At 56.2% G+C, this 25,227-nt stretch overlaps 2 protein-coding genes across 3 annotated transcripts in view; one reads left to right on the top strand and one right to left on the bottom strand.

The window, feature by feature from the left end:
• The window catches only part of SYMPK (symplekin scaffold protein), a 33,266-nt gene extending 21,267 nt beyond the window's left edge, over positions 1–11,999 (bottom strand). The window contains exons 1-8 of one of the 2 annotated variants that reach the window (XM_053668418.1): positions 11,878–11,999; positions 7,098–7,222; positions 6,937–7,002; positions 5,408–5,461; positions 5,256–5,329; positions 3,168–3,294; positions 2,291–2,540; positions 873–1,043 (exon numbers count right to left, since the gene is read on the bottom strand). In XM_053668418.1, the coding sequence (XP_053524393.1) occupies positions 873–1,043; positions 2,291–2,540; positions 3,168–3,294; positions 5,256–5,329; positions 5,408–5,461; positions 6,937–7,002; positions 7,098–7,202 (847 nt within the window). In that variant the 5' untranslated portion in view covers positions 7,203–7,222; positions 11,878–11,999. The remainder of the gene's footprint in view (positions 1–872; positions 1,044–2,290; positions 2,541–3,167; positions 3,295–5,255; positions 5,330–5,407; positions 5,462–6,936; positions 7,003–7,097; positions 7,223–11,877) is intronic. The other variant, XM_053668413.1, reaches the window with a different exon arrangement.
• Positions 12,000–12,767: 768 nt separating this feature from the next.
• On the top strand, positions 12,768–20,112 carry FOXA3 (forkhead box A3). The gene is made up of 2 exons (XM_037147690.2): positions 12,768–12,974; positions 18,359–20,112. The coding sequence occupies exons 1-2, from the start codon at positions 12,906–12,908 to the stop codon at positions 19,361–19,363; spliced, it is 1,074 nt and encodes a 357-aa protein (XP_037003585.1). The 5' UTR covers positions 12,768–12,905; the 3' UTR covers positions 19,364–20,112.
• The last annotated feature ends 5,115 nt before the right edge of the window (positions 20,113–25,227 follow it).

Below are 25,227 nucleotides of genomic sequence, written 5' to 3'. Positions count from 1 at the left end.
GCATCCCCACTGAATCGCTAGGGCAGTTCAGTGTTGGCCCCTGCCCCCAGAACGACTTTCGAATGCCTAACAGTCACCTTGATGAGCGGGCCTTCCCTGCTCCAGAGCCGAAGAGGGAGCCTGTAACTCTGCCTGCCCGGCGTCCTTGTCTCCTTCCTCAGCCAACAACACTCCCATTCTCCTTTGGGGGAACCACCCTGGATCCATTCTCAGTCCCAGGGGGCAAGGTCTCAGGCCAGTAAGAGCCCTTAGCTACTGCGATTGGTTCTCAGATAGGCCTGAAATCTCTTCTCGGCCAATCAGAAACAATGAGCATCAGCCAGTGGACTTCTGCTGGAATGATGGGGAAGGAGACACTCTCTGTGAGGTTGCCGAGTGAACAGAATGGAAGCCTGGGGGTAGTGGGGGCCATCTTTGCTACCGCAAGGGAGGGGACACAGAACGAGTCCCACATGGAGAAAATCAGAGGTGAAAGATGGAGAGAGATCTGTGACCTGCACTCACACCTCAACTCACCTTTCCAGTTCTGACACAGGCACAAAAGTAGCGAGAACGCACAATGAATCACCACGGACCCATCGACATTTTGCTTCATTTGGCACATGTATCCCCCCTGCTTTGTGGCGTGAGCAGAGGGAGGCTGAAACACTTTAAGGAACTTCACAGACATACACCGTTTCACCCACAAGTTCCTCACCATTAAAGCCAGCTTTGAACCAGGCTTCTGTTGCCTGCAACTGAAAGACTTCTGTCTAATCCAGAGTCCACAACTGACTAGATTAGTAACGGATCTCTCAGGGGCCTACAACCTACGGCTCACGTTTCCCCAGTGAAGGGCAGACCGGCAGGCTCGTGGAGGGGGACCAACCTACCGTGCAGGGTTTCGTAGGCCTGAATCACCTCGGACATGAACATGGGCCTCTGGCGGGCGATGTTGGCCAGGGAGCCCAGCGCTGTCGTCAGGTTGATGGAAGAGATGGCGGGGTGCACCATGAACTTGAGGAGCTGCTCCAAGGCTGCCTTGCCCTCCTCCCACAGCACATCTAATGGGGCAGTGAAGGAAGAGGACAAGTCAGCAGGAGCCTTTCTCTCAGGAGTCTGGAGAGAGCCAACTTTGGGGCCAAAAAAAGAGAGACCCTGTATGTGAATGGCTGAAAAACAGGCCATTTAGTGCTGATGGGCTGTAGGAGACTATTAATGACAGAAAAATGCAGTGACGAGACTGCTCATAGCATGGGCTTGCAACAGTGATCGACTAGAAATACTCTCAACATCCAACCATCGGAATGTGAATGCGTGACTACGTCGATGTAAACTGAGTGTGTGTCTGTGCATTTGCACGCACAGAGGGCCCGGCGCACCCCTGCTCTCCGCGATCCAGTCCCCAGAAGCTAACCCTCCCCAACTGTGCTGGGTACCCTCCTTCCCCAAAACACCCCGGATGCCGCATGACTCGATACAGTGAATAAAAAAATAAAATGGGATGTCAGCACACTATGGAACATCGTGTAACAAGATGACCATGGTTTTCACAAGGAAATATATAGTTTAAGATAATGCCATCGAATGAAAAAGGCTGTCAACCAGCAGGGACAACAGCTGGAGGTCATGGAATGCTGACTTGCCAGCCATGTGGACTCCCCACATCCTACGGCAGGTAACGGCCCCCAAACACCAGTGAAGGAACAGAGGAGGCTGCCTGCCCAGCGATGGAGCAGAGATTCGAACATGAGCCACCACTACACTCTGATGCCTCTCAGCTGAAAACAGAGGGCACAGTCCTGTCTTTGTAAATGAAAAGGTCATCACACGTACAGTCTGTGAATATACTCGGGCAAATGTCTGTCTGGGCAGAGAAACACCTGGAAGGAAACAATATTCTCAGCAGCACTCATCTCTAGAAGCAGGATGGGGGGCGCGATTTCCCCTTTAAACCCCTCCGTTATTTCTTGCTTGACACTTTGCCAGCAGGCACGCACCACGTTTATTGGCGTTCGCTGCACGCTGCCATCCTCCCAGAACCTCACTACAAGCCCGGAAGGTCACTATCACCTCCACTTGACAAAATGAAAGTGAAGTTCAGAGGGACGTAACCTGCCCAAGTTCTCGCAGGACAAGTACGTGGTACGTTAAGAGCTGTGGCATGGGCTTGAGTTTTGTCTCCGGGGATGTGACCACTGTTTTACACTGTCTTGTCTCCAGAGACTGAAAACTGAGACACAAGGGACGGGGGAGGAGGGAGGGGCCCGTGCAGGGATGGACAAACGGCACCAGCTCCCGGAGCGCTCACTGTATTGGATGTAGGGGTGGTCTCGGGGGACGCGGTCCAGGCTGATATCCTGCTCGTGGCGCCGGGGCACCTCCGAGTCGGCCATGCGGGGCGACAGGGTGACAATGAAGGCCTCCACAAACTTGATGGCGTGGGTGCGGACACCGTCGTTGTCGGAGTCCAGCATCAGAATGATGTCCCCGGCCATGGCAGACACCATGTCCCAGCAGGCCTCCTGCAGCTCGCTGATGACCCGCGACTTCACCATCCACTGTGAGCGGGCCGGGAGGGGTGGACAGAGAAAGACATGGGGACAAGACATTAGTTGCCAACTCCACCACCGCCCACAGGGTCCTAAGTGATGGTGAAATTTCGCTTTGGAGACATTTACTACGTCCCGACTCTGTCCCCAGCCCTGTGCTGGGTCACACTGGGAATAGGACCCAGTGGTGACCAGGACAGGCCTGGCCCTACCCTCATGAGGTTCACAGCTGGGGACAACCCGGAGAAAGGGAGGCTCAGGTCTTAAGCTGGACGAAGGAGCTCAGTGAGGACCACCCGAGGCAGCACAGACGGAAAGGGATCATCTCTGCGTTAGCATAAGGGACAGCCCCACGCCACTGTCCCTGTGGCTCGTGGATGGATCAGGGTGTGTCCAGGGCAGGACTGGCCCCGCTCGGTCACAGAGGAGCTACCCGGGGAGTGTCTGCTGAATGCACCAACAAACGGATCAATGGGCCAAGTGCGGGTCAGCGGTGACCCCTGACCATGGGGCCCCTTTGCTGTCTGCTCCCAAAGATCAACGGTGCGCCTGGCTCATAAAGAATTCAATCTGACCCTGGTTTTGAACGCTAACAGACGAGTCTGTACGTGAGACCTATGGGGGCGGGACGCTCACCTGCAGGGCCACCTTGTAGAGCTGGGTCATGGTGAGGATGGCCCTCTTGACCACATTGACATTCTCGTCCCTCAAGAGCATGTTGAGGTTCGCAATCAGTTTCAGCAATAACTCAATGTCTCGCTTGCTGGGGGACAGAGGGAAAAGGGTAAGGTCAAGGCAGTCCTCGGCGGGTGAAAGGGACCTGGGCCCCAGGAGGGTCAGGAGACCGGGATGGAAGCAGGCAGGTCTAGGAGTGCCCGTCTGGTTTGCCGGCACAGCCGGGAGCCGAGAGCGATGCCTGGCACCTTCGGACACGACTGCCCTTGAACCCTCTGTCTAGGCTGCTCACGCAAGGCCCCCAGCTTGCCCTCCTGGGGCCCTGCTCTTCCTGGGAGGGGCAACAGGGCCAGACAACTGGATGAACCTGGGCAACCAAACTCATCTCATTTGCAAGAGTGCCTACCTCACACCTGATTGTGAAAATTGCAGCAATGCACAGTGACCTGCTTTGAACACTGTAGGAAGCGTCTGACACCAGCCATTACTGCTTTAAAATGCTTTGCTTTACGTAACCACTGAGTTTGTTTACTAGTTTGTTGACCTAAGTCTGAGCGCCCTCAGAGAGGGGACCCCTTCAATCTGAGCACTGGAGAGTCTCGTTTTTCGTTGGAAGAATGAAAAGCCTTCAGTAAAGGTAAGAAATTCAACAAGGCTACACTCAGAGCTCAGAATACGAACATCATTTTCACAGCGCGATGCAACTTAAATTTGAATATTGAGTTAATTAGTAAAAAAAAACAACAAAAACCCTCAACTGTCAGCTACTGAAAAGCAGGAACAAAATCCACCTTTGCTCCTGGCAAATTCCCGCAGCCAGACACAAACGACTGGCGTGCAGTAGGCACGTAACATGTATCGGCTGAAGAAATAGTTTTGTTGGTTTTTAATTTTGCAACTCAGAAAACTTAGCACGAGTCCTTCCAGTAACAGGTGGAGACTGAGAACTGGGCGGCTGGTGTGACAGAGGGTTACAGTCCCAGCTCTACCCCGTACTGACTCTGTGACCTCAAGAAACTCACTTCCTCCCTCTGAGTCACAGTTTTATCTTTGGTTAAATGGGCCAAACAGCTAATGCAGAGTTTTGGGGAGTTTTTTGAGGATCAAATAACAAAGTGGGTAAAGCATTTGGTACAGCACCCAGCAACTAGAAGTTTCACGAAGTAAGAGCTACCTTAGTACCTCCCAATTATCAAGCATCCAGTGAACGTTTCACGGAGAAATGACTCGGGCTGAGCAAGTCGCCTGAACCTTCTGAGCCTCAGTGTCCCTTTCCATAAAAGGAGAACAACGGTCTCCACCCTGAAGGCTACTGTGAAGCTTACAGGCTTTCAGAAGACAGGACTTAACAGGGCATGAGGTAGAGTGAGCGTTCCACATGGGTACCACTCTGGTTAAAGTCTCGTTTGACAAATGCACAGCCAGCCCCTCCTACGTGCCTACACCGTGCTAGACACTGGGACAGGGCGGTCTGCAATACACAGGGGTCCTGCCCCATGGAGCTGACGCTTTTGTGGGGGAGCACCGAGGGGATCCCGGGAGCACTCCGGAGCAGAGTGCCGGTGGGGTGCCGAGGGCGGGGCTGTGCCAGCACAGCCGGGAAGGGCTTGCTGAAGAAGACTGGAGAAACTGAGGCACTGGCCAGCGGAGAGGCCACAGAGCAGAACAGCATTTTTTGAGGAACGACAGAGGCACCAGGGAACATGAGGGAAGGTGGCAGAGGCCGCCGGCAGGAGAGAAAGCAAGGTGGAGTGTGGCTTCTGAGCTAAGTGAGACAGTGGGCTGGGAAGGTCTGAGAGCGGGAACGGCCAAGGTCGGCTTTAACTCTGGGAGGGTCACTCTGGCGGCCGCGTGTGAGAGGAAGCAAGGAATGGGCACAGCGTTTCCTTGGGTGGGGGATGAACATGATTGGGAACTAGATCGTGAATGTCAAATGCCACTGAGCTGTTCACTGAGAAACAGTTCATGTTCTGTGAATTTCGCTTCCATTACACAAGCAGGAGAGTAACACCGGGGCGCTCGCAGGGCCCGGCACCGCACCGCCCGTACCATGCCTCCTCGATGAAGCCGATGACGAATTTGCGCACTTCAATCGACTTATCCACTTGGAAGGCGATGATCTCCTACCAACATCAGAAGAAGGCCGGTCAGGACTGCGCCAGATCCCCCCACCCCGCGCCCCTCTACCAGCGGTCACTCACGTCCAGGAAGTTGTCCAGCAGCGTGGGATCTTTGTTGATGATCAGCTCCTGGACCTGGAAGGGGTGTGGGGATGGGGAGGAGGAGCACACAGGTCAAACCAGGGTCCAGTCGGTGCAGACAGAAGCGTGCAGGGGACAGGAGCAGGCTGCAGACACGCTCAGCTCCGACCCTGTCTCTGCCGCTCCCGATCATGGCCTGGCAAGCGGCTTCCCTGAGTCTCTTCTGTGAATGTGGATCTTAAACACCAACTCCTGCGGCTGTTGTGAGGCTCCAGTAAGAAAATCCTACCACCTGGATGGTGTGGCTGAGCGGACTGAGCACCGGACTTCGAAGCAAAGGGTCACTGGTTCGATTCCCAGTCAGGGCACATGCCTGGGTTATGGACCAGGTCCCCAGTAGGGGGCGTGGGAGAGATGCAATCACACGTTGGTGTTTCTCTCCCTCTCTTTCTCCCTTCCTTCCCTTCTTTCTAAAACTAAATAAATAAAAACTTTTAATTTTTTAGAAGAAAAAAATAAGATCCTGCCAGGCGCACGTCCTGGTGGACAGTGAAGCACGAGACACACGGGGCTGAAGAGAAGAGGGCAGTGCTGCGGGCCCTGCCTTCCTGGGGCTCGTCCACCTGTCCGCCCCTCCTGCTTCGACGCCCCACCCACACTGCCACAGCCACCGGTGACAGCGAGAGCCCGTCCCTGAGGTCCTCGTCCTTGCCGGGCTCTTTGGAATAAGCACCCCCCACAGACATTCTGAGAAGCCCGGTGCCGGCACAGGCCCGGCTCCTGGGACCCAAGGTGCTGCTGTTCGGTGGTCCGCACAGCCCACGCCGCCTGCCCCTGCCACGAGGGCGGCCCACCGGCACCCCGCTCTACTGCGGAGGTGGAGCCGGGTGCTCCGAGGCCACACGCTAAGCAAGCAGCAGAACTGGGGTTCAGAACGGGACCAGGCGACCTGATCCTCCCCACCCTCTGAAGTCCACCTGTCGCCAGTTCTGAACCACAACTACGCTGCCCCCACCCCCGCAAGTTTCCCATGTCCCCTTCCTAAGTCTCTCCCCTTTGTGGCCAGTTTCTCTCCTTATCCTCCAGGTCTCGGTTCAGATGTTCCCTCTTCCAGAAAGCCCTCCCTGACTCCCCACCCTTAGGCTGGGCCAGGGGCTGCTGCCTGGACTCCTCCGCCCCAGCCCGGCTCACTCTGAGTCCTCCCCGTCACATGACCTGCCTCTCCTGCCCACTGGACAGGACCCAGGCAGGGAGGAAATGCAGGATGAAGAGCACCAGCTTTGGACTTGGAATCCAGTTTTCAAGTCCTAGTTTAGCCAGCTCTGAGCAGAGTGACCCCGGGCTAATTGTTTAAGCTCTGAGACTGCTTCTTTCCACATGAGTTGGAGATGAAGTCACCAGCCTCAGGGGGCTTTGGAGAGGACCGGACGTGAGGCCGCCTGCACAGCCCCGAGCAGCTCGCCCGCAGCACTGAAGTCAGGGACACAGTGCTATTACCAGTGTCTCCTTTCCCAGCCCCGCCCCCTCACCTGTTTGAGCACCGTGATCTTCGAATCACTGGTGATCAGCGCTGCCTGGTTCAGGAGGTCCACCACCTGGAAGGAGGGGACAGGCAGGTGTGGTGCTGGCCCAGCCCCCTCGGCGCCCGGGGCTGCGCCGCCCCATGAGGAGCCTGTCTCCCCACACTCACCCTCTCCGAGGTGGTCATGACGTCGATGCCCAGCCCCTCCTCTTGTGTGAAAAACTGTGACGCCACACTCCGGCGAGTGACGCTGTCCCCACTGCTGCCCGCCATGGCTGCTTGTCCAGTATTCCCTGGGGAAGAAAAAGATGGGCCGGACCTTCACCTCGGCACCCACACAGGCTCGCCCCTCCTCACCAGTCTGTCCGGTCCCTGCCGGGTCTCCGGAAGGCCCTCCTGCTCCAGGGTCTGTCTCGGACTGTACGTGGACCCCAGGACTGTAGTTTGGGGGAGACTGGGTCTCAGGCCGGAGGCAGTACCAAGCCTCTGCCCCAGCACTGTACACGGAGCAGGCTGACCGTAACCTTCTGCTGAAGGACGGCAGGAGGGAATGCAAAGCAGCGGCCGGCCGTGCTGGTCTCAGTCCCCCAGCCCCGCCCCCGGGCTGTACACCCAGAGGCAGCTTCCTACAGCAGGGCCCGGAAGAGCGCCCGCTGCTGAACCCTGCGCACGGTAAGCACTCAATTCATCAGAAAGGGCCTGGATAAAGAAAGCACGTTTCGCCCTGACCGGGGTCGTGCACTTGGCTGGGCATCGTCCGCAAAGCAGAAGGCCACCGGTTTGATTCCCAGTCAGGGCACAGGCCTGAGTTGGGGCCAGGTCCTGGTCAGTACACGTGCAAGAGGCAACTGATCGATGGTTCGTTCACACATTGATGTTTCTCTCCCTTTCTTTCTCCCTTCCTTCCCCTCTCTCTACGAATAAATAAATAAAACCTTTAAAGATAAAACAATTATGTTTCCGCCATTTCCTGGAATACTATGGAGTTGTATTTAAAAAGACGTGGGGTAAGGTGGGGAGGGGAGACTTTTGGGCATCTGCCCCAAAGTCACACTGCCATGACTGTGAAACAAGGATATTGCTGCAAAACTACTCCTAACAGCAAAAAACCATCAGCAACCCACGTGGTCTCAATTAAGGAGACTGGCTGAACAACGATGATATATCCACACAATAAAATACCATGCGACTGTAAAAAGGAATGAGGAAGATCTCTGTACACTCATAAACAGAGGGCTCCAGCATATATTAAGTGAAAACATGCAAAGTGGAATACAAAGTTTACTGAGGGAATTACGTAGAATTGTTTTTTTAAAAAAATACCTGAGAGGATAAACCAAAAAATGGAAGAGAAAGGAAATGATAAAAAACACTTTGGTGGCCCTGGCTGCTGTGGCTCAGTGGATTGAGCACAGGCCCGCAAGCCAAAGGGTCACTGGTTTGATTCCCAGGCAGGGCACACGCCTGGGTTACAGGCCTGGTCCCCAGTAGGGGGCGTGTAACAGGCAACCACACACTGACGTTTCTTTCCCTCTTGCCCTCCCTTCCCCTGTCTGAAAAAAAATAAATAAAATCTTTGTTTAAAAAGAAAACACTTTGGGGGATCTTGGTATACCCTAATCATAAAAAGATGTCCCCAACAGTCTCTTGTATCACACAAAATGTGCCATTCCATTCATTTTTGTCGAGTCTCTGCATGACACACAGAACGACCCAAATCGGTTTCCTCTTCTGTGGAGCATGGGTGGTAACATTGCTGAGCTCCCAGGCCTGTCCTGGGAGCAGATGAGTTAGCATACCTAGCAAGGACGAGATAATACGGCTGCTACTTTCATGCACACGGGAAAAGATCCCAAGGGAGCCCTGGCCAGTGCGGCTCGGCTGGTAGGAATGTGGTCCCGTAACCAAAGGCTGTGGATTCAATTCCTAGACAGGGCACATGCGTAGGTTGCGGGTTCTATTCCCCAGTCCAGGTGCGTAAGATCCCCAGTCAGGTGTGTATGAGAGGCAACCAATCAATACTTCTCTCTCACATGGATGTTTCTCTCTCTCTCTCTCAAGTCAATGAAAAACGTCCTTGAGTGAGGATTAAAAAAAAAAAAAAAAGAAAGATTTGAAGGTACTGTGTAAACTATAAATAACAATTTGAGAAGGGTGAAAATGAAAAAGATGCATTTTAACTCAATTTTCAAAAAGATTTTATTTATTTATTTTAGAGAGGGGAAGGGAGAGAAACATCAATGTGTGGCTGCCTCTCATGTGCCCCTTGCTGGGGACCTGGCCTACAACCCAGGCTTGTGCCCTGACTGGGAATGGAACCAGTGACTGTGGTGTGCAGGCTGGTGCTCAATCCACTGAGCCACACCAGCCGGGGCCAACATCTTTTAAAAGGAAAACATACTGTGTGCTAGTCATTCAACAGGTATCTGCTGAATGAATGACCAGCCAATAGCCTCCTTCCTAGTCTCCCTTCTACCTGTCACCCCCACATCTTGCTTGATTCAAAGCCAACATCTTCACCTTATATGATCTGGCTTTCCTCTCCCTCACCACTTTCTGCTTGGGCTGCTCCAGCCTCCCACTGTCCCCTGAATACGCCAATCATGCCCCTTCCTCAGAACCTTTGTGGCTCTCTCCCTCCTGCCTGGACTATTCCTCCCCTGCAGAAAGTAGCACAACCCTCTCCCTCCCCAGTGGCTTCAGCTTTCAACTAAAACATCTGGGCAGTGAGGTCTTCCCCCACCGCCCTATTTCAAATGTCAATTTCCTCTCCTGCCCCATCTGTGTTGCTTTGCTTTGCTCCGTGGCATTGTTATCATCAACAAAGCACCTATTTATTCGTAAGCTCCGTGAGGGCAGAGACTTGTGCAGGTGAGCATTCACTTATTATTTCCTTACTACAAAACAGTGCTTGGCACCTAGTAAGTGTTCGATAATTATCTGCTGGGTGAACTGCAAAGGGCTTCTCAATCACTGGGCTTAGTATCCCTCCCCTTTGGCTCTAAAATGTTTGAAAAATAATTCCATTATTAATCGAACATTGAATGCATGCTGGTTACTATTCTAATACACATTAACTTATTTTTAACATCACAACACTAACTCTTCCAGGTAGAGTTTTTTTTTTAAGAATTTGTTTATTTATTTATTTATTTATTTATTTACTTATTATTTATTTATAGGCAGAGGGGAAGGGAGGGAGGGAGAAAAAGATGGAGAGAAACATGGATCAGCTCCCTCTTGCACACCCCTCACTGGGGACCTGGCCCGCAATCCAGGCATGTGCCTTGACTAAGAATCTCAAATTGTGAACCAGAGACCTTTTGGTTCACAGACCAGCGCTCAATCCACTGAGCCACACCAGCCCTGGCTGGTAATGACCAGCCATGGCTGAGGCTGTTATTATTTTTAATCTCCACTTCATAGCTGAGGACACTTGCAGATGAGGGAGGTAAAGTTCTTGCACTGAAGTTTGCAAGACACAGACCTAGCAGTGCGGTTGCAGAATGCATCCCCCCTCATCCCAGGGCGCATTGCCTCTCGGATAGGAACTGCTTCTCCACCTCAGTCTGTCCGTGCAAGCCAAGGGGCACGGGCTCCCAACGACCAGCACACTGCCGTCCCCCATCAGAACAGGACAAACCTTCTCATGATGAGCCTTCCCACCCTTTTCACAAGGAAAATACAGTCAGATCCACCAAAATGTTACCCCGTGTCCTTCCTCTTCCACTTTTTGATTTAACCTTCTCTTTCAAATGTATACACATTACCCTTTCTTTTATGAAAATGAAGTATATAGTAAACACCCCCTTCCTGTTCTTTTTTATTTATTTGCTTTTAGAAAGAGAGAAAGGGAAGAAAAGAAACACTGATGTGTGACAGAAGCAATCAGTTGCCTGTGCCCTGAGGGGGGCGCGGGGGAGGGAACTAGCAACCTTCTGGGTTGCAGGCTGGCCTTCAACCCACTAGGCCACACAAGCCAGGGCACCCTGTTCCTTTTCATTTGCTTTTACTTAATATATGCTGGAGCCCACTCTCCGCATAAGTGTACAAGGATTTTCCTCGTTCCTTTTTTACAGTTGCATAGTATTTTATTATGTGGATGTAATCCGTTTTTTTCTGCCAGTCTCCCCATTAAAGAACATTTGGGGTGTTTGTAGTCTTTTGCTGTTAGCAACAACCATCATTTCCCTTCCTTCCAGGCGCACTCCTCATGGAGTACCGCTGCCCCACCCCCACCTGGGAGTATGACGACTCCCCTCACAGGCAGAATGACCCCAGGAGTATCTTTTCATTCATTTTAACAAACATTAACTGGGCGGGTACAGTGTGACCGGTGCTGTGCTGGGAACACAGCAGTGACAACACAAACCCCATCCCTGTCCCCGTGGAGCTCACGGTATTTGATTACTCAAATAGCCAAACAAATAAAGGTCCAAAACCAAATCAGACCACACGTGATACAATGGAATGGGACGGTGACCTACGAGAGCGTTGAACAGGCGGATTTCGGGAAGGAAGGCAAGAAAGGAGGGCTGCGCAGAGGAAGTGACGTTCGTGCTGAGACCCGAAAGATGAATGGGAATTAGCCAAGCAGAATGAGTAAAAGGATGTTGCGGGCATAGGGGGCAGCATGTGCAAAATTCAGGAGGCCGGAAGGCGCGCGGCGAGTTTGAGGAACCGAAAGGCCAATGCGGCTATTCGAAGGGAGGCTTGAGTAGAGGCAGAACCGAGGCCGACCGGGCGGATGCGTTTTGGGGGCCACGTTGGAACTTTGCCCCAGGGCACTGGGGAACCACGGAAGCGTCCTGAGCAGGGGAAGAAATTGGAGTCCCAAACGTCACTGCTTCCTTCTTTGCGAAGGGCCCCTAGCCCTCCGCTAGGGCCCCTGCCGCCGCACGGCCCCTCCACCCTTGGTCCCCGGGCCCCCACACTACCCCCCGCTCACCGTGGCTCCGGCCTCCGTCGCGTAGTGCACCCTTAGCAGCACCTCTTCGCAGACGCCGCCACCGCCATCTTCCGCTTACCGCCGGGACACAGCGCACGCGTCGTACACGCGGTGCCGCCGGGAAATGTAGTCCAAGCAGCAGGCTGACCCCACCCCCGCCACCCTCAAGCCGCGCCAGACTACACGGGGCGGCTCTTAGTTTCCGGCCTTCGAACCTCGTGCCTTCTGGGAAGTGTAGTCCCTGGGCCGAGGAAAGGAACACAGAGGATTCTGGGAAATGGAGTTCAGAGTGGTTCTGAGTCCCTGGACGGCTGGTGTTAGAGAGAATGGAGAGTCCGGGTTGTGAAGCTTCCAGGTCTTGGAGGTGGTCTGGTGCCCTAGTGGGATCTGAATAGCGGCTCCAATCCCCTCCACTTTTGGTCCTGACCATTTACACAGTTCAGAGCATTTCCAGCTGTCAGAAGCTTCAATCCACCAGTCCGTCCAATGGGAAGGTGATTGCGAGGGTCTCTTCTCGGTTTCACAGCCGCATATCTGGAACCCTGGAGTTTACCGCGCTCTGAGGCCGCTTTCCTCCGCGGCCGTCATGCTGAGCTCTGGCTATTCGCTTTCTCCTGTTGAGATGTTGAAAACCTCTGGGGTAGAAGGGCTCCAGAGTTCTGCCTTCAGGGCCTTTATAATCAGCAGTGCCTCCCACCAGTTGCTCCCTCACTCCTCAGACCTGTCCAGCTCTCCTTGTCCCGGGGCTGCGGCTCCCGGCGCCTGAGGTCTATCTCCTTGCAGTCCCGCAGGGGGCGCCCCACTCCGAGCGCGGGAGGGGAGCTCGGGAGGGCGGGAGCGACAGGGGTGGGGGGGGTGTCCCTGCTATAAAGCTTGGCCGCCTCCCGCGGCGCCCTGGACGGCGGGGACCCTGGGCAGTCGGACGGGCGGTTGCCGGTCGGAACTCGGGCCGTGCGGGCTGGGAGATCCGAAGCTCTTGGTTCCCCCCCGGGCCGCAGCGGGGGCAGGTGGGGGCGCAGGCCCGGGGGATGCTGGGCTCGGTGAAGATGGAGGCTCATGACCTGGCGGAGTGGAGCTACTACCCGGAGGCGGGCGAGGTGTGTCCGCGGGGATGGCGGAGCGGGAAGTGGGGGACAGGAATTAAGGTGCGGGCTTAAATGGGGTCAAGGATCGGGGTGTGGGCTCAAAGGTGGGTTCCAACTAGAGTTGAGGAGCAGAGGAACTAGAGACACGGAGACCAGGTGAGGGAGCGCGGTTTCCGTAGGTTAGTCGGAGCAAGGGATAAATGGGAGTCAGGAAAATTTAGGCAAGGTCGGGACACAATTTCAACGTTCGACGCTGGCGACTCCAAATGAAAGAGAGCGAAATGAACAAATCAAAGCCAGGAATCAGACCTCCAGGATAGGAGGGCAGGGGCAGCGCTGAGGGATTAGGAAGCGGGTCAAAATCGGGGGGGAAATTACAGGAACTAAGAGGTGGGAGTGGGAGGTCACCATGAAGGGAAGTGCGGTGGGAGCTCAGGGTTAGAATCTAATGTTAAAGATGGGAATTCCGGGCTAGAAATCAGAATTGGAGTTCAGGGATAGAGTTGGGGTCTAAGATAAGGTCAGAGAGATCAGGGTTAGTGTCCAGGGACAAGAGGTGGAGTTTGGTTTTTGAGAGTATGAAGTAACAGGTGGGTTAGAGTTGGGGTTCAGATAGAGGGGGGCCCAGAGGGGGGCAGAGTTGGGGACGGGAGAACAGGAGAGGGGTCATTTTCCATTCCCCACCCCCCATCTCTACGCCTTACCCTTACCCCTTCCTACTGAACTTCACTGGTTTAATTGTTATTAGAGACCCTCAGCAGGGATTCTACTTGGGAGGCTGCTGGGTTTCAGGTTTCGCACCTCTTCCAGTAAATCTCCAGTAATTGCTAATGTCCTCACCAGCCCCATTTCTTACTAGACCACCCTGGATTAGGGGGGGCGGGGTATAGCTTTAATTCCCTCACTCCAGCAGACAGAAAGTCCTCTCCCAAGTCTAACTTGCATTCCTCTTGCTGCAAGGGCTCTTCCTTCGCTCGCTCTCTCTGTAATCAACATTGTGAAGTGGAAAGGAGAGCAGGGTTCTAGTTGAGGGTTCCCTTGCATCTGGACACTTAAATTCCTAACCTGGAAGGGGACTCTCGGCTCGGGGTGGGGGAGGGAGGCTGGAATGGCTGAGTTCTCCAAGGAGACTGAGATCTGGGGGTTACAGAGGCCCCCACGTACCTGAGTATGGGTCTGGGGTTTGCACTATAGGGTGAGACTCCTGGATCCCCAGGCCTGCAAGGCTTGGCACGGTGCCTGGGAGGGGCCAGTCCCGGGGCTGTAGAGGTGTGAGGTGCACGTGGGGTGGGGCAGGCCGACCAGGGAGGGGTTTGGGAGCGTGGAGAGGGTGGAGCCCGGTGGCCGGACGTGTGGGAAGGCAGAGACCAGGTTGGAGGTGAAGGTTCCCAGACAGTGGGGGGATCCCAGCTGAACCCCCCCGAGAGTTCAGAGTCTGGGAACAGGATTTACGGGAACCAACTAGAAATCAGTATTTAGGTGGGCACATCTTGAGGAAATCGTGGTGGGGACTAGGATGGAGGACAATTTGTGTGGAAATTGTGTCAGAAATTGAGGGCCGGTCTAGAGATGAGCAGCACTCGGGAACCTATTTTGGGAGAGTTGATCTATGGGGCGTTGGAGATGGAAATGCTGTCTGAGGGTCCCTCCAGCCTTCTCTTCAGCTAAAGCCACCTCCTTCCCTTGAGTCAGAACAGTGGGGAGAGAAATGTGCACTCGCTCAGCAACTGAGAGCCGAGAGGGCCCCCATGCTGCTTCTAGCCCTGTGTGCCTTCTTGCTAGGGTGATGTCGACTCCCCCAGGCTGGCTCCCTGTCTGGAAGGAAATTGCCCCCGCTGGCCTCCACTTCTCACACATCAGCTGGTTCGACTCCTCCCCCCTTTTTAGAGATGGAAAACCTGAAGCTTCCTGGAGAGTTGGGGGCCGCTTGAGGTCCTGGGTGGAGACTGGGACTAGAAGAAACCGGGCTTCTGGCTTCACACCGCCTTCCCCTGCTCCCGTCACGCCTCCCCCAGAGACAATAAGGAAATGAAAGGGGAGAAATTGCAGCCTCCTGGGGTGGAGGGGGGTGCAGGTCCTCTGAGGGCTTTCCCCCCAATCTCAACCCCGCCCTGGTAGGGAAATCCGGCTCAGACCCGGACACTGGGGGTTCATCCCAGCCTTGGGGCGTGGGAAAGCTTATGGTGGATTAGGGCAGCTGGAGTGCTGGAGGTCAGACTTCAGGGAGGACTTCCGGGTGGGTAGGTAGCCAGGAAAGGAGGGTTTTGGGGTCCCCATTTGTCTTTCTCTGTGATATACTGATGCAAGAAGGTCTGAATGGGGAAAGTGGGAGGGGGATTGAAGAGGGATTTAGGAACTCTGTGTAGATCTCAAAAATCTCTCACCTTCTCCCCTTATCTCTTATTCTGGGGGGGGCAAAGCTAGCAGACCACGGGGTTAGGGGAGACCAGTGGATGGGGGAGGGGAGTGGCTGTGGCTTCAATTTCAATGTGAGGCTTCTGGACAGAGGGTGATGCTGAGGGAAGAAGGCAGAGAGTTGGATACGAAAGTGCTGAAGGAGGAAGGGAGGTGGCAGAGAAGTAGGGGGGAGAGAGGGTGGGGGGAGAGGCAGATGGAGTTAGGGAGTGTCCCAAGCAGAGAAAGGCAGAGGGGAGACCTTTGGGAGGAAAGAGATGGGGAGAGATGAGGGACGGGAGTGTGGGGAGCAGAGAGAGAGCCTTGGGGGGGGGAGAGCGAAGGAGCGTGGAGCGAACGAGGCAGGGAGAGAGCTGGACAGACATACACGGAGACAGGGAGAGTCAAACGGGCCCAGGATGGACACGTGACAGAGAGGGGACAGAGTTTCCGGCTGGAACTCAGACCCGAGTTGGCTGCCAACTGTCCCTGACGTCCAGGGTGACCCTGGCAGTTCCCTTTGCTCTCTGGACATTGGGACCTGCACACGGTTACAGTGACAGGGGCAGAGGCGCGACCCACCAGCTCAGAGCAAAGGTGGCTCCCGCAGAGCTGGAGCAGCACCCGCAAGGCCGTGAGACCCCAGCGGGGACAGGGCCAGGGAGCAGGGCAGCCTGGCAGATGGAGGACTCAGGGGGGGAGGATGGAGACAGCGGGTGGCAGGGGGTAAATACACACAGGAGAGAAATCTCCATTCGCCACACTTCATATTTTCCTCCTCTCATTCCCTTCCTGCTGGACGGGCCCGCTGCGTGAGGGCAGGCGTGGCGTCCGTCGGCTTGGTCACGGCTTTCACAGCGAGGTCCAGAGCCCGGCCTGCAGCCGGTCTGCCCGGCCTCAGAATCCCGGTTCTGCCCCTCTTCCTTGCTGTGTGACCCCGACAACCTCTCTGGGACTCAGCTTGCTCAGCTGTAGAGTGGGGGTCACAGTGGCGCCTCCCGGTAGTGCGGCCCTGAAGGCCAAAGGGGGCCTTTCCGGGCTGTGCGGGGAGCGGCACCTGGCACGGAGTAAGCGGCCAAGAAATGTGGCCGAGTGGATGGAAGGAAGACTATACAGAGTGTTACTGAGACAGGCAGCGTCTCGCGTGATGCACGGTTTTCCCCTTCCGAATGTTTCCGAAAATGGAACGGGCTTTACAGCCAATGGTGCTTAGGGATTGTCATTCACAGTGGGTTCCCCCACCCCCATTCTTACTGATACTGAATATCGCAATTTATGAACAGCGATGCCTTGGATTTGATGATATAGACAGGGCCTGGCACAAGTAACTCCCCTCTTTATTACCAAATCGTAAGCGTGTAATTCTGTAACAGCAAGATCACACTGAAGCACACCACGTGACATTTTAGGTGAACTGTTCAGTCAAAACTGTAAATTATTGTGCCCATATTAGCCTACCAAGCACACTCAAGCAGGTGTTACTTGCTTGAGTGGACCCTGTATATAGTGATCAGATGATGAGGTTGAAATGTGATTTCCGGTAAACATTTTTTTAAAGATTTACTTATTTTATTTTTAGAGAGAGGGGAAGGGAAGGAGAAAGAGGGAGAGAAACGCTGATGTTAGAGAAAAGCATCAGTCAATCAGTTGCCTCTTGTACACGCCTTAACCAGGGACTGAACTAGAAACTCAGGCATGTGCCCTGACTGGGAATCGAACCTGTGACCTTTCACTTTGTGGGATGACACCCAGCCAGCTGAGCCACCCCAGTCAGGGCGATAGTCAAACATTTGTGACCTATTAAAGATGGTTATTTTGTAACCTAAAAGATGGAGAGAGAGTACATGTATAGATTAGTTTATTCAATAAATCAGCAGGTGTCCATTTTTTGGGTCTTAGGACTCCTTAACATTTTTTTTAAAGATTTTATTTATTTATCTTTAGAGGGGAAGGGAAGGAGAGAGGGAGAGAAACATCAATGTATGGTTGCCTTTCGTGCGTCCCCTGCTGGGAACTGGCCTGCAGGGAACCTGCCTGCAACCCTGGCATGTGCCCTGACTGGGAATCGAACCGTGATTGTCTGATTCGCAGGCCCGTGCTCAATCCACTGAGCTACACCAGCCAGGGCAACATTTTTTAAAAAAAGATTTTATTTATCTTTAGAGGGGAAGGTAAGGAGAGAGGGAGAAATATCAATGTATGGTTGCCTCTTATGTGTCCCCTGCTGGGAACTGGCCTGCAACCCAGGCATATGCCCTGACTAGGAATCGAACTGATATCCTCTGGTTCCCAGGCCCGAGTTCAATCCACTGAGCTATGCCAGCCAGGGCTTCTTAACACTTTAAGAAAATATTGAGAACCCCAAGTTGTTTTTGTTGGTGTGGGTTATGGCTATCTTAATGGTTACCTTATAAGAAATAAAAACTGAGGAAAAAATGTTAACGTATTAATTAGTTCTAAAATAGCAATGATGTGTTAGTGTAAAGTATTTTTATTGAAGTAACAATATTTCAAAGCACAGAGCGAGAGGAGAGGCACCGAGACAGTTTCGCGAATCTCTTTAGTGTGGGGTTGCACAGAAGGATTCTTGTAGCGGCGTCTGCATTCCGCCTGGTATGGGGTCCCCTGTCTCATGCCCTCGGGCCGCCTCCCCTGTATACTCGGCAGGGAAAGAGAGTGAAGAAGGCTCGTCATATCTTAGCGCCGAGTGAAAGCAGCTTGACCTCTGGACACCTAAACTCCAGAAAAAGGTCTCCGAGGCGCTCCAGGGCTACACTTTGAGAACCGCTTCGAGCGTGAGCTTCAGTGTATTGGAGTGTGGGGGTCAGTGCAGGAGGAGGGGTGAGAGAGAGACTTCCAGAGCTGAACGCAGAAAAGTAGGGACGGAAGGGACTCACAGTTGCCACAAGACAGACAGACACACAGTGGGGTCCAGCAACCCTGTGCTGAGCAGCGAGTGGGGCCCCACTGACCCCTCTCCGTCTCTCTTTCTCTCCATGCAGGTTTACTCTCCAGTGACCCCAGTGCCCACCATGGCCCCCCTCAACTCCTACATGACCCTGAACCCTCTGAGCTCGCCCTACTCCCCTGGGGGGCTCCCTGCCTCCCCACTGCCCTCAGGACCCCTGGCGCCCCCAGCCCCCACGGCACCGCTGGGCCCCACCTTCCCAGGCCTGGGTGCCGGCAGTGGTGGAGGCAGCAGCTCAGGGTACGGGGGCCCGGGCCCGGGCCCGGGGCTGGTGCATGGGAGAGAGATGCCCAAAGGGTACCGGCGGTCCCTGGCGCACGCCAAGCCGCCATATTCCTACATCTCGCTCATCACCATGGCCATCCAGCAGGCGCCGGGCAAGATGCTGACGCTGAGCGAGATCTACCAGTGGATCATGGAGCTCTTCCCCTACTACCGGGAGAACCAGCAGCGCTGGCAGAACTCCATCCGCCACTCGCTGTCCTTCAACGACTGCTTCATCAAGGTGGCGCGCTCCCCAGACAAGCCAGGCAAGGGCTCCTACTGGGCCCTGCACCCCAGCTCAGGGAACATGTTTGAGAATGGCTGCTACCTGCGCCGCCAGAAGCGCTTCAAGCTGGAGGAGAAGGTGAAGAAAGGCGGCGGCGGTGGCGGCGGGGCCTCCGCCCCCAGGAACGGTGCGGGGTCTGCGGCCTCGAGCGCCGCCCCGGCTGCCACGGTCTCCTCTCCGCCGCAGCCGCAGCCGCAGCCCCCACCGCCCGAGCCTGAGGCCCAGGGTGGGGAGGACGTGGGGGCTCTGGACTGTGGCTCGCCGCCTTCCTCCACACCCTACTTCACTGGCCTGGAGCTGCCCGGGGAGCTGAAGCTGGACGCCCCCTACAACTTCAACCACCCTTTCTCCATCAACAACCTGATGTCGGAACAGACACCAGCACCTCCCAAGCTGGACGTGGGGTTTGGGGGCTACGGGGCAGAGGGTGGGGAGCCCGGGGTCTACTACCAGGGCTTGTATTCCCGCTCTGTGCTGAACGCCTCCTAGCGGGGGTCGGCGCGCAGGGCCGCGGCTGCAGCTGGCGCCTGGGGCTGCTGGGGCCCGGTTCTCCCGGTGGCGACGCTGCACCGTCCCCGCCAGTTCAACATCTCGGCCGGTCTCTTGCTTACTGTGGTGACTGCCGCTTCTGTGGGCGTCGTGGCAGTCCGTCGGGTACTGTGAAGTCTGCCATGTTGATGGATATAATTGGTCGACCCACTGGGCGCTCCTGAGGGGCCGCCATCGGGGATGACATCTGGTTGGCCCTTGGGACATCGATGGACATCCTCTCCGCTGACCCTTTGGTTGCCATGGTGATGCTGGTTCAGTTGCATCTTCTTTGGCCCGTTGGGTCTGTGATCACTTTTTTGGGGGTGGACTTCTCGGCCTGGTAGGTGCCGATTTGGCCACCATCCCACGCAACATCTGTTTTCATCCACTGGGGGCTAAACTGGCCACCATGCTGGCTGGTGGACATAATAATCACGGTCCCGTTGTGCACCGCAACGGTCGCCACAGGCCCTGCAGGGCTGGCCGTCCCATCACTGTCCCTTTGGTGTGAGCTGAGGGAGGGTTGGAGAGGAGCAGGCGCCTCAGTTTTCTCCGGAGCCCATGCCCCGCTCTGGTCCAGGGGAGACCAGGAAGGACTGCTGGGGGTGGGTGATTTCTACTGAAGTCTGGTTCTTGCCTGGGAAGTGGGGTGCTGGCTGTGTTTGAACATTAAAGGCACCGTTTCTGCCTCACACAGAATGTCTCTTGTCCTTGGTGGAGGGGCCCTGTGGAACTTGAACCCCTGAATTGCTGTGTCCCTGGCCCCCCTCCTTCCTGCCCCCAAGAGCTGGCTGCCTCTGGGGGAGGGGCTGGGGGAGGCATCGACCTGACCTTTGGCTCTTTGCTGTCCCTGACCCGAAGGACAGTTTGCTCACAGATAGCAGCCCCCGCAGCTGTGGGGCCATGGCAGCAGGGGGAGGTGGCTGTGCAGTGACCAAGGCCATCACCCCACCCCCACTGCACACCCCCCAGCTCTGAGGCTCGGGGAGCCCAGGGGTTGCTCAATTTGGGGTTCGGCTGTGGAGGAGGAGAGGGGGCAGACATGGTGTTCCTGGAAAAAGAATGTGTGTTGGAGCTTCTGCGTCTGCATGTGCGTGTCCATGTGTGTGTGCCCCGCCCCCGACCCTCACTGCGCCTGGCGAGGGAGGTCCCAGGGGCAGCGCCAATCGTCTCTGTCCCTCATCGTGTGGGTCTGCAGTCTGTCCCCACTCTGGGTGTGCGCTTCCCATGGTGCCCGGGGAAGCAGACTCTGGCATGTGTGTCTTTTCCGTGTCGCTCATGTGTCCCCTGGGTTTCTGTGCATTGGCATGTCTGGAGACCTGCGGCCTGCAGGAGTCTGTGCGTGATGATGCCCATGTGGTGGGCATGCATGTCATGGCATGTTCCATGTGTATCTCCATGTCAGCCCCTGTCTGTGTATTGAAAAGAAAGGCTGTTCGTGCTCCCGTGTGCCTGTCACTGCGCTCGGCTGGCCCTGGCGTGTGTCTGTCACCTTTGTAGGAGGGTGTGTGGGGCCAGAGCCGGGTTCTCCTTCAGGGCCCGGGGGCCTGTCCGTCCAGGTGTCTCCCCAGGCTTGGAGTCTGTTTGTCTGTCTGTCACTCAGATGTCGTGAGGACGTGGCCCTCTCAGGAACACAGCTGTGCACCTCACGCCCCTCGTTCCACTGAGCGGAAGCCCAGGCCCAGAACGGGAAGGGACCGGACCGAGGTCCCGCAGCCTGTCTGGAGCAGGTGGGCAGGCACCTTTGTCTTGGTTGGTCATTGGCTCCCTGTCACTCCTCAGTCACTCAGTCACCGAAGCCCAAAGGCCGCCTGTTCATCCACCCGCATGTGAGCGCGACGTCTCTCCCAGGTCCCGTGTCCATCTTTCTCTGTGTCCCTGAGTGCCAGCCCTCTCTGACCACTCCGTCCCTAACTCTCTCTCTGTCTTTGTCTCTGTCCCTTGTTTTTGTTCTTTTTTTTAATTGATTGATATTAGAGAGAGAAGAAAGGAGAGAGAGACACAAACACACACCCACCCACTCCTTCATACATTCCTTGATGGATTTTTGTACGTGCCCTGACTGGGGATCGAACCTACAACCCATGGGGATACGCCCAACGTGGCGTATTGGGATGACGCTCTAACCAACGGAGCCACCCTACCAGGGCTCTGGCCCTTGATTTTTTTTTTTTTTTTCCTGAGACCATTCATTCATTCTCTCCATCTGTCTCTCATGCGGTCTGCCTTGCTCCCTTTCTCATTCTTTGCACGGCTTGGCCCGCGTCCCTCCCTCTCTCTGGGTCTTCCTCTTCTAGGGGACTCTCTGGGGGGCTTCCTTCGGGGTCCGTGTGCCCTCAACTCCCAGATTCTCTGGCCTCCTCCTCCTCCTCCTCTGGTCCCCCTCTCCCAGCTCCCTGAGTTTCCACCCCTACCTGCCACCTCGCACTGGCCGGGCCCTCTATTTCTGTCGCTGCGCCCGCCCCGCCGGCTGCGTGTCACCCCGCCCCCTGCCGTGCTGGCTCCCTGTCAGCCGTCCCCACCAGCCTCGCTGTCCTGGGCAGGCTGGGGAATTCCTCCCGGTTCCTGGAAAAAACAACTGGGGCCGAGAGAAAGGCCCTCAGTCTCCCCGGGCGCCCGCCCCCCTCCCCCGGGCCTGGGGGTCTCTCCCCGAGTCGGAGCGGCCGGCCCGAGGCAGGAAGCCCTGCGGTTTCTGGCTTCTCCCAGGCGGCCTCCGGATCTGGCCCCCGCCCCCCACCCGGCCAACAGCCCAAATATTATTCCGCAGGAGGAGTCGGTGGCAGCGGGAGGAGGCCCAGGCTGAAAGAGGCTTTCAGGGCCGCCAGGCCTGGGGCTTCCTGTCCCCGGGCTCGGGCCTCAGGCCGCCCCAGTGGGGACCTCAGGTGGCCGGAGGGGCGGGTGTTGTTGTAGGGTCCTGGGGGGAGGGTGGGGCCGTCCGTCAGGGTGTCTAGTGGCCACCGGCTGGGCTGGCGTGGGCAGGTGTGACCCCCACCCCAGGGACAGCCGGCTTGGTGTCCAGCGTGGAAAAGTACCACGGTCAGACGTGGGACGCATGGACAGACTTGAGGACGCCAGGGATCAGGGATGGAGGGATGGCCGCGGGGACACAGAGGAGCCTGGGCTGGGAGCACATGGGTCTGGACACAGTCTGTGGGCCTGAGGTGACACCGTCCGAGGAAGGGCCCGTGGGTGGGGAACTGGGCCCAGAGCAGTGTCCCTGCTGTGGGCCGAGGGCCATGTGTGTCAGGAGGCAGGAGGTGATAAGGATGAAAGTAGTAACAGCTACCGGGGTTGACCATATGTCAGGCGTCGTGTGAGCACCTGACAAGTTGTAAACCGAACCCCTCCTGCACCCCATTTTATTATAGGGGACGCTGAGGCACGGAGGGGTGCAGTGGTTTGCCCCTCACCATGCGGCTAGGAGTGAGTAGGGAAAGGGGGACGCGAACCCCACTAGTCCAGCCAAGAGTCGGAACCCTGGACCGCTGGGCTGCTCTAGAGCCCAGGAGGGGTGACAGCAGCCCAGGGTTCTGGTGTCCCCAGGCCCCCACCGTCACCCCCACTCCCGCCACAGCCTGCTCTGGAGTCAGCGGTCTGGGCAGTTCAAGAGTGTGTGTGTGTGTGTGTGTGTGTGTGTGCGCGCGTCACTGGGTGTCATGCATGTATCCTGGTGTCCTTATGTTTGTGGGCTTATGACATGTCAACTGTGCTGTGTCCCCAGTCACCACGTCAGTGCATGGTGTTTGTGCCTGTTCGTCTCTGTGTCGGTCACGGGCTCTCTGTGGCTGTTGCTGTTTGGGCCCCTGTGTGTGGGGGGGGTGTCACAGTTCTGCCTGCCATTGTCTTTTGTGTGCCTGTTCCTGTGCCTGTGACAGTGTGTCTTTGTCACCGGGTTCGTGTGTCTGTTTATGTCTCTGACACTTCGGGTCTGCCTATATCTGTCTCTGTGTGTCACCATGTCTGCCCCTCAATGTGTCACCATCTGTCCAGGTGTCACCGGGTTACTCACCGCCCAGGCCACAGGTGGGTGTGTCGGGCCCACTGGTGCCAGAGTGGGGCCCGTCCCATCCCGCCCTCCGCGGCCCAGGCCGGGCGCCTGTTTGCGAGGCCTGCCCCAGGTAAACACCAGGATCCGGAACCGAGGCAGGGCCGCCTCCCGCACCCCCGCCCCTGCAGCGCGGCCCGCCCTGCACTGGGCTGGACCGGAGTCCCACGGGCAGTGCCCCCAAACTGCAGACTGGCCCTGGTCTCCCCCCACCCACAGTCACCAGCCTCCCCAAGCCTCAGTCTTGGCCCTGCCCTGTCTGTCTGTCTGTCTGCTTCTCTCTCTGCATGTGCCTCTCTGGGCGTCTGCTGGCCTCTCTGTTTCTGTCCTTACTTCCTCTCTCCTGGGTTTCTCTGTGGCTTTGCCTTTCTCCAGAATGACCCTTGTCTATCTTCTGCCATGGTCCCTCTGGCTCCTACTTTTCAGTCCTTTCTCAGGGAAGGTTGATTTCCCGTTTTCCTGCTCTGTCTCCGCCAGTGCGGACTCTGCCTGCCTCTCTCTCTCTCTCTTGCACTTCGTAAGTTTCTTTCCCTCCTGTCCCCGTGTCCCTCTCAGCACCGGTCTCTCAGTGTCAGCCACCATGTCTGTGTGTCTCAGGGCCCCCAGCCCCCACGAGATCAGCCCTCGGCCACAAGACCATGCCTGGGCCCTTGGGGAAGTGTGTGGCCCCCAGCCTCCCGCCCCCAGCCCACGGGTGTATAGATATATATAGATATATATACGTATTATTTATATCTGTACCCGGGGGCAGGAGGGCAGACACTGGGGCCTTTGTGTAGCCGCTGCCCGCTGCCTGCCCGCCCGCCACTCCTCTCCCTTCGTCCCCGCTGCCCGCCCGCCTCCACCCCCCCCCCCCCCCCGCACAAAAGGTTCCTGTGCGGCCTGCCAGCTTCCTCCGCCTGAGGTGTGAGTGGGCACGCCACGGGTGAGGCGGGCAGGGGAGCCTGGGGTTTTTTTCCAGCTTCAGGGAAGCTCTCCGGGTGGGAAGGGCTCTGAAAGAAGCGGGACTTCTCAGCCGGGCTACTGTGTCTGCTGTCCCTGGGCGTCCCTGGGTCCTTACCCGGCCTGTCCCTGGGAGCCTGTCTGTCCCTCTAATGCCGTTCTGACCTTTTCTCTGTCCGTCTGGGTCTTGTTCACTCGTGCACACACTGTCATCGAGCAGATGTGCTAGGTCGTCTCCTCAGCCCTGGGCACACAGATCAGCGAGGTGCTTTGCCATTTCTGCCTCCTATGTTCCATCCCTTCTTTCTGGGTTTCGGAAAGAAACTACCCCATTTGAAACTAAATCTGCAGTCCTCACCATGACCTGCAGGGCTCCCTTGCTCCCTCACTGTCTCTCTGACCTCAGAGCCGCACTGGCCACGTGGCTGCTCCTGGAACAAGCCGAGCAGGCTCCCACCTCAGGGCCTTTGCACGCGCTGCTCTCCCGGGTTTCTCCTGACCTGCTCCCTGATCTCCTTCACTTCCCAGTGTTGTCTCCTCGGTGAGCCCCCCCCCCCCTCTTTAAACAGCGACCTCCATCACTCTCTATCCCCTTTCTCTGGCTTTTGCTTCTTCTTCTGAGGATGCCCTGCTCCACAGCTGTTGCATGTTACGGGACTGTCTGTGCCTCTCACCTGAGCGTCAGCTGCGCGAGAGGAGGGGCCGCAGTCGGCTCCCCGCTGTGTCCACAGCACTCACCGCAGTGCTCGTCACGCAGTGGATGCTGCGTAAATGTTTATGGAAGGAAAGGAGACCATTAATGCAGCCTTCACACTGGCCCTGTTCGGGGGGCATT

Source organism: Artibeus jamaicensis, unplaced genomic scaffold (genome assembly GCF_021234435.1).
Source record: "Artibeus jamaicensis isolate MK-2021 breed Jamaican fruit bat unplaced genomic scaffold, CSHL_Jam_final contig_1526, whole genome shotgun sequence".
Taxonomy (NCBI): domain Eukaryota; kingdom Metazoa; phylum Chordata; class Mammalia; order Chiroptera; family Phyllostomidae; genus Artibeus; species Artibeus jamaicensis.
This window is presented reverse-complemented; position numbering and strand designations above follow the sequence as displayed.

What these genes read in the sequence shown, in the direction of transcription:
- FOXA3 (XM_037147690.2), top strand. Translation starts at nt 12,906, where the DNA reads ATGCTGGGCTCGGTGAAGATGGAGGCTCATGACCTGGCGGAGTGGAGC. An exon ending in ACTACCCGGAGGCGGGCGAG is followed by an intron (nt 12,975 to 18,358) that starts GTGTGTCCGCGG and finishes CTCTCCATGCAG; the next exon opens with GTTTACTCTCCAGTGACCCC.